At 39.5% G+C, this 16,702-nt stretch overlaps 1 protein-coding gene across 2 annotated transcripts; it reads left to right on the top strand.

The window, feature by feature from the left end:
- Positions 1–1,632: 1,632 nt before the first annotated feature.
- On the top strand, positions 1,633–15,189 carry ttll11 (tubulin tyrosine ligase-like family, member 11). 2 transcript variants are annotated; one of them, XM_026298278.1, is made up of 10 exons: positions 1,633–2,582; positions 4,983–5,082; positions 5,428–5,561; positions 6,705–6,995; positions 7,106–7,390; positions 7,785–7,880; positions 7,963–8,075; positions 12,349–12,594; positions 12,869–12,975; positions 13,789–15,189. In XM_026298278.1, exons 1-10 carry the CDS (start codon positions 2,046–2,048, stop codon positions 14,103–14,105), a joined length of 2,226 nt encoding a protein of 741 aa, XP_026154063.1. In that variant the 5' UTR covers positions 1,633–2,045; the 3' UTR covers positions 14,106–15,189. The 2 variants fall into 2 exon arrangements, with proteins under 2 accessions (XP_026154063.1, XP_026154062.1); XM_026298277.1 differs by having other exon boundaries at positions 12,346–12,594.
- The last annotated feature ends 1,513 nt before the right edge of the window (positions 15,190–16,702 follow it).

Here is a 16,702-nt window from a genome sequence, read left to right as displayed (position 1 = left end):
GATGCCACCAATGCCTAGCAACAGTTGCTAGGCCACAGTTGCTGGAAGTGGGTTTCATCCAAATGTTGTTTGGTAGATTTAAATGAAAAAAGGAAACTGATTTTACAACAGATTTTTCTAGCTGATTTTTGTGTTACAAATGTCAGCACTGTTTTAGGCTATAGCATAGGATACCTGACAATTGTACTATTCAAGTTTAAGAGAATGATTATTTAACTTTGTGTAAAAAACGAAATTCAACATGTTTGCAACAGTAACAAATTCTAAGGCAGTTTCCAAGATTATCTACAAATGTCTTGGCTCTGGATGTTCTTAACCATGTGATATTGTTTTTGTAGATCATTTGCATGTATTTGCAGTATATTTGTCCCAGTCATTCCCATGGAAATCAAACTGCTGCTCTGATTTAATCCACTGCTCTTGATACCAAAAGACAACCTCCGGACTCTGGGCACCACGTGTACAGCAAATTGGACTGCAAGAGTAAAACTACAATCTTTTAAGGTAAAACAAACAGCAAAATAAAATAATGGAAGCCCATAGCATTAATATACAAAATACTGAAAAGAACTGTATCAGAGCATTTTTAAATCACCTTGGGTTAGGCTAGGTAGGCCATTTACATGTCACCTGTTTCCAGTTGTTCTTCAGGTGCAAGAATTACATTAACAGGTTAGATCATTCAGTTTCAATATCTTGGATGGATGTCAGATTTACAGATGGTTTGTTTGAACATGTCTGTTTATCCAGGGCTCTTGTGACACAGCCTGTGAAGCCTGGCTGGCCCTGCCTCCAGTGCCTCCCTGAAGACACCACAAGTCAGACTGTCCCGCACTGTGGGTCTGAGGTACTAGCGTTTACACAATCTGATAACAAATAGGTTTTTGTTTAAATGTGTCCTAATACTGAACCAATAATCTCAGATGTGTTATTTTTTTTAAATGAGAGTTTTTCCTCTTTCAGTTTTGGTGAATGTAAACCTGTGGCCAATGCCAGTTGTGTTTGTATTTGGAATATGATTTATTATTATTAGAAGTATTTTAAAATAAATTTATTTTCTTTGACCTTACAACTTTTTTATTCTGTTGCATTCTGCAATGCTGTTTACAGTTTTCAACATTTCTTCCAAGTCTTCATAAAATTTACTTGAGTGAACAAATGTAATTTTTACGGAGGCTGATTAACCTCTAAAACATGGCATCCCCATATTGCCTTCAAGCACTGTCGAAAATAAGACTTTCTCGGCAGATATCGATTGAAATAGTAAATAATACGACTTCATTGCATTGCAGTGCTAAAAATCTACTTAAAATAAACAGACCACACATTATTGTGATTGATTTTATGTGGTATTGTGTTGGCTACTTAAATGTCTGACATGAGTGCAGTAGTTTTTGATTTATGCATGGAGAAAAAAAATACATACATAAATAAAACACAGTGGCGTAGATCAACCAAGCACCGTTTTATATTTTCAAACCTTGACAAAAAATCAGAGCTGCTCTTCTTTTTATAGTTAATGTCATAATCCCAATGGCCCTTCTGAAACCTGGGTTTTACGAGCAGCCCCAAAGGCAGCATGAAGCAGATGGAGGGTGGGCCGCCTTCTGCTGCCTAACGACCCGGGGACGACAACACTCAGCTGGGGAAGCATCACAACACTGGCCGCTGCTAGAAAGTAGATAACGGTACACGTAAGTTAAAGCCTGCCATGAGTGAAAGAATAGTTTTGCCAGCGACTCGGAGCCATATGTTAGAGCTGCTAGCCTTTTGAATTTGCTCATTGAATTAGCGTGTCCAGCCGGCTAACGCCGTTAGCTAGCGTTACTTCTTTAAGCTTGGTAACGCCGAAGGCTGTGAGCATATTTCCACTGTTTGCTCACACACCCTGTTTGGGAACTGACCAGCTGAGGCAAATGGCTTTTACTGTTTAATCAGCCATTTACGCTAGCAATGCGTGCTGCATTATTTCAGAATAAGGTTAGCTTGCACTGTGCGGTACAACTGTGCCCTGCCCAGCGGCGTCACTGACAGCATTTCGCATTATGAGTGATCATTATGTAAAGGTCAAGGTTCAACTTGAGCAAATGAAATCATTTGGCGAGGATGCGGAGAAGGAGGGTGTGGATGCTGAGGAACAGGTGCCAGTGTCTCCCATCCCTGCTCCTGTCTCACCAGACCCGTCCAGCATCACCATAGCTGGAAAAGATGCATCCAATACCTCCATCACTTGTAAACACAGGGGTAAAAGTCGTATTAAGCCGGGAAAAGACGACAAGAACTCGCGTGATAAGCACTTTTCAGATATGCCATTAGTTTCTGCTCCTGTTGGCAAAAACTTGAATAGACCAGGGCCTGAGCGGACACTTCACATTAAAGGAACTGGAAGGATATTGCAGGGCAAGTCCGAGACTAATGGGAACTATCTAACCATCCATCCATCAAAAAACATTAAAGAAACACACCATGAGGACGGATTTAGTCTTGCAAGGAAAAGAAGACCTGTGACTGTGGATACCTCCAAAGCCAAAACCTCACTGGAGGCACTGAAGTTAAGCATCAAGCAGCTTAAGTGGAAAGAGGTCTGCTATACAAGAATTTCTCTCTCGATCTTGTTCTGTTTGAGAAATGCTTTTTATACGTGTGCTGTGCTGGTTTCATCCCCATGAAACATTAAAGTGCTGGTCTAACTCAGCAACAGTGTGTGTAGGTGGAGGTAATGAGTAGGCATGCATGTAAACTTTGTAATACTGCTCTGCCAGAACCATATATTTGCAGTTTTCCTCTTCTAAATGAACAAAAACAGGCAGTAGTAGTAGTAGTTCATGTTGTACACTGAAGTATGTTTTCCATACCTTGAAATTTAGAAAATTACTCGTTGACCTTTTTTCTATTAGTTGTTAATTTCCAGAATCTCTACTAAAGTTGGTAACAAATAAATGTAGCATGTTATTATTTAGATAACAGTCTCACCCTTAACCTGACCACGGCTGACAATCCCAGTTTTCATAGCCTTAATGTATAAAATTACTGTTGTGGATGAAAGTTGTTCCAAATAGAAAGCAACAACTTTAAAGGATTTATAACAGGGCTAATTGAACCTATTCTTCTTACTCTGAGTCACAAACACCCGTTGGTCATTTTGAATGTGATGCAGTTAATACCTTCCATCAGCCATTATTGACTTGGTCTTCATTATGCATGAGTATTAAAGAGAGGCAATGTGAGGAGACACGTGAAGTAAAGACTCTACTTATCACCGGTGACCACACAGCGACACTGAAACCTTTCCAGGTCTGGTAACACAAGTAGTAGAAAGAAGACCTATATGTTACCCTGCTTTGTCGTCAAGGTCCACCCCCAACAAAGACACTGATCCTGTGTCACTTTGAAAGTATCAGTCAGCACCTTTGGAAGGAAACTCAGCCAGGCTTGCTATGTTTGTTTGACAGTTGCGGTATGAACATTGATTGGTGAAAATCTGATTTGTAGGTTTATAACTCATGATGATGGATGCAATTTTTGAAAGTTTGTGGGCATTTTGCTGACTGTTGAGATGTGCCTTTGGCTTTAAGGGCCTTTTAACTTACATCCACATTGCTGCATCACTACATCTGTAGTGTTCTCTGGCGTGAGAGACAACTGACTTTCAGCATATGGCATTCTCTTAAACAGTGGGAAATGATTAGCTTTAAGCTCCTGTAATCCAATAGACCTTTAGTCCTTGAGGTAGAGAGAGAATGGCATGCCTGAGGGTCTGAGCGTCAGCTTGAGAAAATGAGACTAATAACTGTACATTTAATCATGGGGTTGGTGTTTTGATTAAAGTCCTACACACTAAGACATTTTGACCCTTTGAATTAAAGCATGTTAATTTTGAAATGCCTGCCACCTAGAGGCGTGTTTTGAAAATAACTTGATTTAGTGAAATTATAATGTCTATCTACTGTAGACAAGACCAATAGGATGGAACTTAAATGTCCACCCATGGCTGTTTCTTTGCCATTATAGTTAAGATATATTTGACTTGAAGTGGCTGTCAGTGAGCATTTTCATTTACAAAGTGGCTTGGAAAGCAAACAACATAGTTATACCCAAGCTGGGTATTTTTGGTCTTAGAAACTTCTCAAATTAATTTAACCTCCTACCCTGATACGATTAGACAGACGCTGGCATCCCTCTGGTAGTATTTATAGCAGGTCTTTGGTGTCAAGCAGGGTTTCCCTATTTCACACGCTCTCATGATAACTCAATGAGATAAGACTCTGTCACAGCTCTGTCCTGTAGCTGGGCAGTGGAGTGGTTTGTAATGGAGTGGAATTAAGGAGTGGTGACAACCTGCTTCTGAGCTTACAGTTCAACTTGATATAGAGATGTAATAAGTTAAAGAGAGACTTCATGACATAAGTCTTTAAAGATTTTTTTTTTTTAACATCATAACCATGAGTGGGGTAGAAAGGAGTGATGTAGCTTTTTAAATTACAGCAGTGTGTAGGAAAACTGTTAGAACAGAAGCTCTTTTTAATCTGTGTTAATGTATTAGTCAATGATTAAACATTTGTCTTATTGATAGGAGATTGGGAATGAAATTATAATCAAAAATGAATGTACAAACATCTATAGTGTAATATCCTTGTAAGGAACATGTTTGATGGATATGTGGATGCACTGCAGTGTGTGAGTAGGTATAAAGGTGTAGATGACAAAACCTGTTCCTTGAGCCAGTAGGATTTCTGAGCTCTGTCAATCCTTTTATAGTATCACTTGTTCTCCTCTTTCACAGCTCATCAGAGCACGCACTACCTCCCATCTTTAGGCAAGATTATCCCTGCATTCAGCAATCACCAGATTGACAAGTGCCCTACCAATGTCCTGAGTCATGCTATCAGATTAAGCCTTTCTTAGTTACAGATGCATGTTTTTCTGAATTAGTTTTTCTTATTTATTTGTGTCAGCCAACAGTCTTCTTTTTTTTTTTTTAGTTTCCCCTCGGACGTCGAACAGCCTGTGATATCTACTGGCACGGTGTTTCCTTCCATGACAATGAAAATATTGTCTCAGGGCAGGTTAACAAGTTCCCAGGTATTTGACTCCTTCTACCTTTTCTCATAACCCACTGTTGAAGCATCTTTGACAATTGCTTGTTGAACTCTAAGTGGCAAGATCATGATTGATTTCAGTTCACCGTACTTCAAGCATGCTCTTTGTGTAATCAGAACAAGATGATTTGGTTGGCCAATCCTCATTCATGCTTTTTCATGCCATTACAATAATCACCATTTAGAGACTCTAAAGATTTTTCTATTAGTAAGAAATATCAATCAAAACCTTTCACAAGTGGGCCTGTACTCATCTTCCACAAGGATAAAAAACCCATGTAAATTCATTTCAACACCACCACAATTATTTGTGTTTGATGCATTACAGGAATGATTGAAATGCTGAGAAAGATCAACCTGAGTCGAGCAGTGCGGACTATGCAGGAGCTGTTCCCAGAAGAGTATGACTTCTATCCCCGATCCTGGATCCTGCCTGAGGAGTACCAACAGTTTTCCACACAGGTACAACAAAAACTAAAGAAACACTAGGCGGTAATTATAAAAAATGACAATACTATCAAGGCTGAAATGAACTAATGTTGCATTCATGCAACGTTAGCAGTGGGACAAACAGGAAATCATTTGTTATTCTGACTTGAGAGCAGTCATGCATTATTCCAAGGTGGTTAGCTAGAGTGTTAGCGTTGTACTCACGCCATAGAAACATTAGCTCAAATTAGCTTTTTCATAATTTAGCAGTATCAGCACAGATGCTAAAGTTGTCATTCATGGCCTTTGTGTTTCATTTGCTCTGGTTGCTCTTCATGCTACCTTGCAGTAGCAGTAGAATTTATAATGATATGACATGTTTTAAGTCTTGTTCCATGTACTTATACATATGTCTTCTGGTGATCTGGCATTTTTTTTAACACATGGTCTAATCTGGTAGAATTGTCCTGGTTCAAAGTGGGAATGTGGTGAAAGAAATGTCAGCTGCTTTTCTTCACAGTGCACAAACATATCACCCTGGCACTGAATGCATTTATCCAGAGTTTTGTGCTTTGTCAGTGAGTTTAGGAGGAAAGATGTCAAGATATAGATAGAACCATTTAAAATATGTTTTTAGTTTTTATCTCATTCTGTTGATTGTCAGTGCCATATCCTTTAGGTTGCAACATTGAGATTTGTCTCCATATCTAATTAGAAAAATTCATTGCACTTTTATTTAGACAAATGTTAACATTTGATGTCGAACTCCACCAGAGCAATAAGAAGAGTTAGTTAGTTTGGCAGGTAGCAGTTACATTTCAGTTCCTATTATTAGAGGGGCTTTGGGTTTTGCTTGCAGTTACAAATCTTGTCCAGCAGGGGGAACCAGAATATCACAATTTTAATTCAAGTTTAGTTTTTAGCAGTCAAAACTGTTTTTTACTAAAAAGAAGCAAATGCAGATAAGGCAAATATTTGATTACTTGTATCTGTCCTATATGGAAGTAGTAGAGCCAACAGATTAACGGTATTTATTTAATCACATTGCGCAGTAACAAAGCTTTTCAAAGGTTCAACTCAGGTATAAGGGTAGCCACAGTTTTTTGGTATCAATTATTAGGTTGAATGTTTGCTTCAGACATCTTGGTTTTTGTGATCTTTTCATATCTGCTATAGATTCGCATGGTGAAGGAGAACGATGCCACGGTGAATCCCACCTTTATTGTCAAGCCAGATGGGGGCTCTCAAGGGGATGGCATCTACCTCATTCGTGACCCTAGTGACCTTAAACTCATGGTGGGTTCACAGGCCAAACAAGCTGTAGTCCAGGAGTACATTCAGAAGCCGTTACTCATTGACAAGCTAAAGTTTGATATCCGCCTCTACGTGCTGATAAAGTCCCTGGAGCCATTGGAGATCTACATTGCCAAGGAAGGCCTGACACGTTTCTGCACAGAGCCCTACCAGGTAGCTGTGATGGTGCTGATCATGTGGGCAGTTTTGTTATTTTTTTTTTGAAGCTGTTAATTTGCAGTGATGCCATTACACATGTACTTATACTTATTCTGACCGTACAGGAGCCAAGCCAGAAGAATCTGAGCCATGTCTTCATGCACCTGACAAACTACTCCCTTAATGTGCACAGTGGCAACTTTGTCCACTCAGATAGCCAGAGCACAGGCAGCAAGCGCACTCTCTCCAGTGTGCTGTACAGGCTGACCGCTAAAGGTGTAGACATCAAGAAGGTGTGGTCGGACATCATCGCACTTGTCATCAAGACTGTAATCGCCGTGGTGCCTGAACTTAAAGTCTACTATCAGGCTGATATACCGCCTGGCAAACCAGGACCTACATGCTTCCAGGTAGTTTACAACATGGTCTTAGGAGTAGAATGCATATAGTAGGGCTTTTAACAAATACATACATTCACAGATAAGAAAAACTGTTTGCAGCAATATGCAACCAATAATGGTTGATAGCCAGTGCAGAACAACTTTTCTTGATGCAAATGTGATGTAATGTACTATGCATGATGTGATAACATGGAAAATGATGGAGTTAGGGACCATCTTAAACGTGCATGCTAATGACCTTGGAAACCTCTCAAATTATTTTCCAAAATTTTCTTATTTTTTTAACAGCTTTATTTTGAGCAGGATCATCTTCTACTTAACCTCCTTTGTAAACATGGACAAATAATCATGAATAATGAAATATATATGCAATTATGTAATAAAGAATGTGTATGTGCCTCAGATATTAGGTTTTGATATCCTACTGATGAAGAACCTGAAGCCAGTACTATTGGAGGTCAACTCCAACCCCAGTATGAGAATAGAACATGAGCAGGAGGCAAGTCACCATGAATGCTAATGTGCTACTGTTATCACCATTACTGTTCATTTTGTTCCAATAAGTGTTTGCGTTTGTTCAGGTGGCACCAGGAGTTTTTGAATATGTTCCCAGTCCAGTGGATGAAGAGGTCAAAGTAGGTGTGATTAGGGACACTCTGCTCCTTATGGACCCTGGGCACAAGAAACATTCAGTGTAAATACACACACACACACACACACACACACAAATATATATATATACAGTGGTGTGAAAAAGTGTTGGCCCACTTCCTGATTTTTTTATTTTTTTGCATGTTTGTCACACTTTAAAATAAAATCCAAAACTACATGGCCCTGTGTGAAAAAGTGTTTGCCCCCCCCCCGTTAAGACATAACTTAGTTGTGGTTTATCACACCTGAGTTCAATTCCTCCAGCCACACCCAGGCCTGATTACTGCCACACCTGTTCGCAATCAAGAAATCATTTAAATAGGACCTGCCTGTCAAAGTCAAGTAGACCAAAAGATCCTCAAAAGCTAGACGTCATGCCGAGATTCAAAGAAGTTCAAAAACAAATGAGAAAGAAAAGGTTATAAAGCCACTTCTAAAGCTTTGGGACTCCAGTGAACCACAGTGAGAGCCATTATCTACAAATGGCAAAAACATGGAACAGTGGAGAACCTTCCCAGGAGTGGCCTGCCGACCAAAATTACCCCAAGAGCACAGCGACGACTCATCCAAGGGGTCACAAAAGACCCCACAACAACATCCATAGAACTGCAGGCCTCACTTGGCTTAGTTAAGGTCACTATTCATGACCATAAGAAAGAGACTGGGCAAAAATGGTCTGCATGGCAGAGTTCCAAGACAAAAACCGCTGCTGAGCAAAAAGAACATAAAGGCTCGTCTCAGTTTTGCCAGAAAACATCTTGATGATCCCCAAGACTTTTGGGAAAATACTCTGTGGACTGACGAGACAAAAGTTTAACTTTTTGGAAGGTGTGTGTCCTATTACGTCTGGTGTAAAAGTAACACCGCATTTCAGAAAAAGAGCATCATACCAACAGTAAAATATGGTGGTGGTAGTGTGATGGTCTGGGGCTGTTTTGCTGCTTCAGGACCTGGAAGACTTGCTGTGATAAATGGAACCATGAATTCTGCTGTCTACCAAAAAATCCTGAAGGAGAATGTCCGGCCATCTGTTCGTGACCTCAAGCTGAAGCGAATTTTTGTTCTGCAGCAGGACAATGATCCAAAACGCACCAGCAAGTCCACCTCTGAATGGCTGAAGAAAAACAAAATGAAGACTCTGGAGAGGTCAAAGTCCTGACCTGAATCCGATTGAGATGCTGTGGCATGACCTTAAAAAGGTGGTTCATGCTCGAAAACCCTCCAATGTGTCTGAATTACAACAATTCTGCAAAGATGAGTGGCCAGAATTCCTCCACAGCGCTGTAACAGACTCACTGCAAGTTATCGCAAATGCTTGATTGTAGCTGTTGCTGCTAAGGGAGGCCCAACCAGTTATTAGGTTTAGGGGGCAAACACTTTTTCACACAGGGTCATGTAGTTTTGGATTTTGTTTTCCCTTAATAATAAAGACCTTCATTTAAAAACTGCATGATGTGTTTACTTGTGTTATCTTTGACTAATATTTAAATTTGTTTGATGATCTGACATTAAAGTGCGACAAACATGCAAAAAAAATAAATCAGGAAGGGGGCCAACACTTTTTCTCACCACTGTATTCCATTCTTTGTCTGCTGGTCTTAAGAGCCCACTTTCAAGGACACGATACCTTACTGTACCTATCTGTCCAAAGAGCCCAGCTCCACTCAGCAGTGCTCCATAAGCCTGTTAAATGTAAAAATTAAATTCAGCTGAGCTGTGGTAGAAATTCACACATTACTTTACAAGTCTGGTGGCAGATTCTCTTTGGCTGACTGGCCCTGTGTGCTGCTTGGAAAGATATCTCCTTTCCCATTGGATTTTGTGTGTTTTTTTTTTTTTTTTTCTCCAAATCTGTTTTCCTTTTATGACAAGAGGATTTACTATTTCTGTTCTGCCACCATCTCCCATTCTTTCCTTTCTCGTTTTCTGTCTCTCACTTTTCCTCCTTCCCTCATTCCTTTCTGACCTCCTTCTCAGATTATCTTCTGTATCAGATATATGATCTGCTTTGTTCTGCAAGTTAGAGGGGTATCTTCTCGGGGATAACACCCACTTAGCTGTTATATTCCTGACCAGTAACACATTGATATAATCTGCCTATAATATGTCTAATCCTCATTCTTCCTGCATTGCTATATTTTAAATCTAGCCAGTGTCACCAGAATCATACATCTCATGCTATAATTGTAATAATCTATGTACTTTTAGAGACTGCAGCTCCCTTAATCTAATGTCTTTTGTTCTTTTTATCTTGACTTTGGAAAAGGAAAAACCTTCACACTATTTTATTAGCAGTGAACTTTTTTTCAAACAAAGTGTAAAATATTCTCTGGTTTCCTGATGTCACTTCATCTTATGTTATAGTACATTCATTACTGTTTGGTTTTGGACAAAACAAGCTATTTGAAGATGTCACTGAGCTTTAGGAAATTTGTGATGCAAACAATTTGTATCTGTATTTTCTGATATTTTATAAAACATTTAATTTATTAATCATGTAATCAATGACAATTTAGTAAAATACTGTTGTATTAATATAAAATATGTCTTCATATTATAATAGTTTTAATGTTTATATACTGATTCTAATGATAAATAGAGGAGTTAAAGTTTTTCTGACCCCTTATCTTTAAATATAGGCCTCCTTATGTCAGTTAAGTAGTTGAAAATATCTTAAATTATCTCAGTCTAGGAGAATTTGTACGTTTAATCATGCAAAGAAAGTTATACCGACTAGTGGTAATGCTTCAAATTCTCATGTGTCTAACTTTGTTGGAAGATACTGTGACACTGAACAGAGTGAAGGGCCTTAGGAAGAGATAGAGGTTTAGGAAAGCTGGAAAATGTTCAGATCCCAAGCACCAAGTGTTAGTATTCATGTCTGGTTGTGATTGCAGAGAAGTGTGCTGTCAGCATTGGCGATTCTTTTGGTCGAGGGGGAGATATGCTAATTATGTCGCAACTATCTAATGCTAATGTTTATTAAATTTGCCATTAGGTTGGCTGTGCTCCACAATGTAATCATCACTGAAGTCAACGACAAGGGCACAAATAGGAACTCATTATCTCTTCAGCTCCACGGTTTGTTCTTTGTGCTTGCACAGGAATATACACACATGCACTGAACTTACAGACAAGTTGTTTGATGTTAAACACGTTTTATCTATTTTAGATCTGTGTGGTTTTTTTTTGAAAAACACAACAGTGCATGTGGAAATAACATGTTCCCAACATTGTTATGCGAAGTTAAGTAAAGCATTTACTGCGCAGATGGTCTACTAGTAAGTAAATACACCTATGATGTAGTTGTTGACACCTTTTTTGCAGTGGGATGGATGTGATTGAGTCATTCAGAACACATAGTTTAGACTATGAAGATTAGAAAAAATTGTTTGACAGACCCATTTTAAGTTGTTTGATTCTAGTGGTAGTGTGTGGACCAGAAATTGCATTTATGCAGGTTAATGACAGCTGAATTAGACTTAGTCCTCCTCATGTACACTCGACTTACATTTGTCACTGGGCCTTTGTATGTAATTTTAATAACCTGCCATTCTTCACCCTTTACCCTCTTCATTAGCCTTCATCATTTTCTTCTTCCTGTCTGCTGGGAATGTTTGTAGACATTCCCTTCATTGTCTGTCTGGTTGTCAGCTTCTGTTGAAGATGTGTCTGTTTTTAGCTGAGCCTGTCCTCTCTAAATACATGTGGGTGGTGTCCTTCTGGCTGCTGAGAGTTGATTGATTCTATTAAACATTTAGCAGAGCTTCTTAGTGCCATTCACACTGTTTACTAATTCATGGAGAACGAATCTGCGTCAGAAAAGTCTGTAATACTGTATACGCAAACCCTGATCAAGTATATGCCACTTGCAACCAGTGCACTTAAATATTGTGCATCTAAGCACGGTCGGGAAAGGCCGCACACAGGCTGCCAGATGAGGGAGTGAAAAGGGAGTTATTTATGCTTCGTACAACATTATTCTTCCTTTTTCTCTTACCAAGTCAAGCTGTAAGTATAGAATTAAGTGAAAATGCTTGGTGAGTTTATTCTACCTCAGGGGGTTGGCTATCTGTAACTCAGCTGACAAAACCTCTCTGGGTTGTCCTTATAGTCTAGTGCTTCAGTGCTGCAGGTCCTGACGACCATTACTCAGCTCCGGACAGCACAAAAAGCAATAAATGTCAACTTACTTGTGGTCTCAAAATCTGCTGGTAAAATGCTCCGTCACCTTATCAATGCATAAAAAATGTCTTTCACTGAAATATAATGCAGTAAAATGTAAAACTTTCTTTCTTATTATTCTTTCGCAGAAGTTCCCAGCTGAGGTCTGGTGCCTTTGAACATGGGGAAGAGATGCCTATGGAGGGAGAGACGCAAGAGCAGAGTCCAGATGGAGGAGGAGCTCTGCCCTCTCTGTGTCTGAAGCAGGTTTACCCCAAGTACACCAAACAGTTCAACTACCTGCGGCTGGTGGAACGAATCGCAGCTCTTTTCATACGCTTCCTTGGGGTCAAGGGGAACATGCGGCTTGGCCCCACTGCCTTCCGCACTTTTATCAGGCACAAATTTTATTGTTTCATTTTAATCGATCACAACCAAAGCACCAGTAACACAATGCTATCAATAATACCAAGAAATTGTTTATGTGAGCATGTATAAATAAAGACAATGGATGTGTGCCAAACAAGAAAACACAGATACTTACAGTATAACACAGTTAAAAGTGGTTATTGCTCTTCAAAACCACTGCTAACAACACACTCTCTGCCCAAGACTGTATTAGGCTGCAGTTCAAGATTGTTTACTTATGTTATGTTTCCTGATTGTTTTCAGGACCTGTAAACTGAGCAACAGTAACTTCACCATGGCTTCAGTGGACATCCTCTACATAGACATCACACGTCGGTGGTCAGGAGCCGTGCCTGACTCTAGAGAAGCAGGTAACACACACACACACCCCCGTCATCACCCACATGCTAAAACTAAACTCTCGCAAAGACACAACTTGTAGAGGACAAAGAGGCAGGTATCCTTGAGATTCAGAGCAAATAATGTGCTTGGAGATAATTACTTGTCATTCTTTGTCAGAATCCCTCTGACACTGTGCTCCCATAACTGCAATGAGCTGAGATCACAATGTGACAGCGATGACTATTCAACATGAATTATTCAAACATTGCACCTTGCAAAGAATGTTTGTGAGGTGAAGCGGATGGATGGAGATCACATGGACCAGGATGGAAGTTTCTGTACAGACGAGATTGTGGGCTGAACTTAGAATGAGCTCATATGTATTCAGGGAGACTGAAGTTGGAGGATTTGTGGGGTGCCAAACAATTTTAATAAATCAAATGACCTAACTACAAACCTTCACCATGTTAGTCTGCTGTGAATCTGCACCTCAGTTTTTCCACTCAATGAGGTTCTTTTCTCCACGTTTATTTTTTTCTCCTCTAGGTCAACAGAGACTGGAAATTATTAACTTTTGGTAAAAATGTAGCTCATGCATTTGTTTTAACATTTTTTAATTCTTGGACCTTTCCTTGCTCTGATCATGATCTCCAAGGCAAGATCTGCAAATGATAAAATGACCACACTGGCTTCTCTTTAACCAGCATTAGTTTAGAGGTTTAAGCAGATTTTGTAAACACTGGACAGGAGCGGTCAAATTTTTTAAAATTTATTGTTCATTTGGCTTTTTTTTTCTACATTCCTATGTATTTCTTTATCCTCACTTCAACTCTGTGTTTCAGGTATGGGACTACAAGCATTTCTGGAAGCCTTTTTCTACCTGGCAGGTCGCAGGTTTAAATCCCTGGCACTGAGAGAGCAGGTAATGTCACTTCTGGAGCTGTGCGAGGCTCAGCTTGAGTTCCAGAGTCCCAGCATTGAGGACCGACGTTCTGTGAGCTGCAGCAGAGCACTTCCGCGAGCTATCAGGACTCAGACGCTGGGCCTCTCTAACCCTCTGCTCAGCTCCCCGGCTCCCCTACGAAGGGCGACCAGCCAGGACCACCGGCTGCATCAAAAACTCAATCCTCGCACACTCAGGGCCAATGTAGAGAACTGATGTGAGAGAGCTCCAACTCGTAAATGCTGCCTTAGCCTTCTCCACAGGAGCAAGGAATGTAGGTGTCCATCTCTCCTCTGTAGCCCCTGCAAAGGAGGAAGACGGGAGCTCTGAGGAGGAATAGCTTGACCCTGCTCGATAACTTGCAGTGTGACTGTTCTAAGCCTGATTGCTTTTTCTTCAGAGGATGGAGGTGTCTGTGGACAGGTTGGAGTGGACAAGATTGGTGCATTTCTGCCTCACCTCTTGGTGTGATCATAGAGTATATGAACAATGTGGTCAAGTCAGGAGGAGGGTTTGGCTGCTCTTAATATTCCTACTGATTCTCCAGGGCAGCTGTTTGCTTCTCTTCACCTGTTTGAGGTAACTTATCACTAAAACAGACTTTCTTTTCAGGGATAATTTTGGATGTTTTACTTCAATAGAGTTACACACCACACAGAAATAAGTGGGTGTAAGGGAGTGTCCTTAGTATGTGTATTATATTCTTGAATTTGCACAACTCCTTCAACTATTACATTTGCACATAAATGGATGAGAGTGACTGAACATTTGTCTGGGCATATTGAGTATGTTTGAATGTAAGTGTACGTATTTATTTGTGTCTAGCTCAGTGGTAAAAGCCTGTTTACACCCAGGGGCTCAGCTGTGCATTCTAGCTCCATGAGCCCATTAGTGATGAGTTAAGTGAATAAGTATTCAAAGGGAAAAGGCCATACGGCCACTTATCGTCTTTTGGTTCTGCAGTTATTCCAGTCCGGTAGCCTCAGACCTTCAAAGAACATGTTTTTAGTACAGTTACTTTGTAGCCACGCAACTGCCTTGGAGAGTTAATTATGTCAGAATTAACTGCATGGCACAACATTTTAGAATTTGAACAGATGCATTGTTTGCTAAATGTGATTCAGATTCAGCTTTTGTAATAAAACTTTGCATAGGTCATACAGTGAACTAAACGTAAAAGATATTTACTACAGTGTGTATCTGATAACATGAAGTAGATTTATTAGGCTATTAACAGTGATCAGTCATGTTTTAAATGTTATGATAGCACTACAAACAATTAAAATTATTTTTCTCTTTACACTGTTTATGTGTGTGTTGTGCTGTGATATGGAATAGATATTTAAATGAAATCAAGTGGAGACTTTTAACTCTGGGATTTAAATTTAAGAGTTATAAATACAGTTAAATGTGCCAAACATTGGGTGATGTGTTTCAGCAAAACACATAAATGCTGGATGTGGATGTTCCTACAAATGTATCTCGTATGCACAGTACATTATTACTGTGGTACCTCAGAATGTTTTCCCCTATGACACTATCTTGCCACATCATTAGGGGATGATCTGTAATAGAAAGGCAACACTATTGGCTGTTTGTGCTATGTACAATACATGCCTGTCTTCAACAAGGCTGACAGATGAGCCTGAAATAGCTAATTTTTTTCATGTTTTAAGATCTTTGATATGTTTCACAGCACAACCATCTGCCAGTGTTTCCTCGACCTTCTGTTGCAGTGTTTGGCAGTGCCAGTGGATGTTGTTGCTCTATTCTATTTATTCTTCATGGTTTTCTACGTTGTAGTTGCCCAATGATCCAAAGTTACTGTCATCATTTAAAAATATGTTACCCTGTGTGCTACTTTGCTAATATCAAGGGCTGCAACGAACAACTATTTTAATAGTCGATTAATCAGTCAATTATGTTTTCAAATAATCAGTTAATCTGATTTTTACTGAATATAGAGATCTATTTCAAATGCATTATTGTAATACGTATGTAATAAAAAAATAAGACCATCTAATTTTTATGTGATTACATTTAAACCGGTCCTAAATGTTATTACATTAGCCTGTTAAAGCCTGGACCATTTTTTAAGAGTTGGTGAATAATGTAGACGTGATTAGATTAGTTAATTAATTACTGGGTAAAAGCAAATGAAGATGGAATACAACAAAAATTTTGGATTTCATTAATGCCTAAAAATATATATATAAATTTATATTGAAAATCTCCTCTATAGTTATGTTAAAACCCAAGAAAGGGTAAAACCAACATCTGATTGTTATCTGTGCCAAGAGTGGTGCTAATAAAATAAACCAGAGCAAAGTTATGAAGCTTTTAGTTGAGAGATGTGCAGGCGCAATACAATCGTGTTAAATTATCCAAATATGAATAGTACTTCTTCGGGTGTCAGCTTTCTAATCATTTTATTGCTGCCTATTTTTTATTTTGATGTACAAAATAAAATTAATTCAAAAAATCGCAGAACAAAATAGTTACCACCGACAGTACTACTGAGCGCTCTAAGAGTTCACAGTATGACTTCCTGTTACGCGGCACTCGCTGGGCGTTGCGCAGAAAGAAATCTCCAGAGCCCATTGGTCGATTTGCATGATTGACGTCTCTTTTGAAAGTTCACAGCCTATTGAAACGAACGATAGCCTCGAATTTGAAATAGGCAGTAGGCCTCGCCAATCACAGGAGGCACACAACATCGACAGACGAAATGACGCACAAGCCCACCCTCACGTAGATTACTACCAAAAGCGGAAATGTCCGTGGATTCTTGTCGGAATCATTTTAATGTAACA

Source organism: Mastacembelus armatus, chromosome 12, assembly GCF_900324485.2.
Source record: "Mastacembelus armatus chromosome 12, fMasArm1.2, whole genome shotgun sequence".
Classification (NCBI taxonomy): Eukaryota; Metazoa; Chordata; class Actinopteri; order Synbranchiformes; family Mastacembelidae; genus Mastacembelus; species Mastacembelus armatus.
The sequence above is the reverse complement of the archived record's forward strand: the minus strand, read 5'-3'. Positions and strand labels throughout refer to the sequence as shown.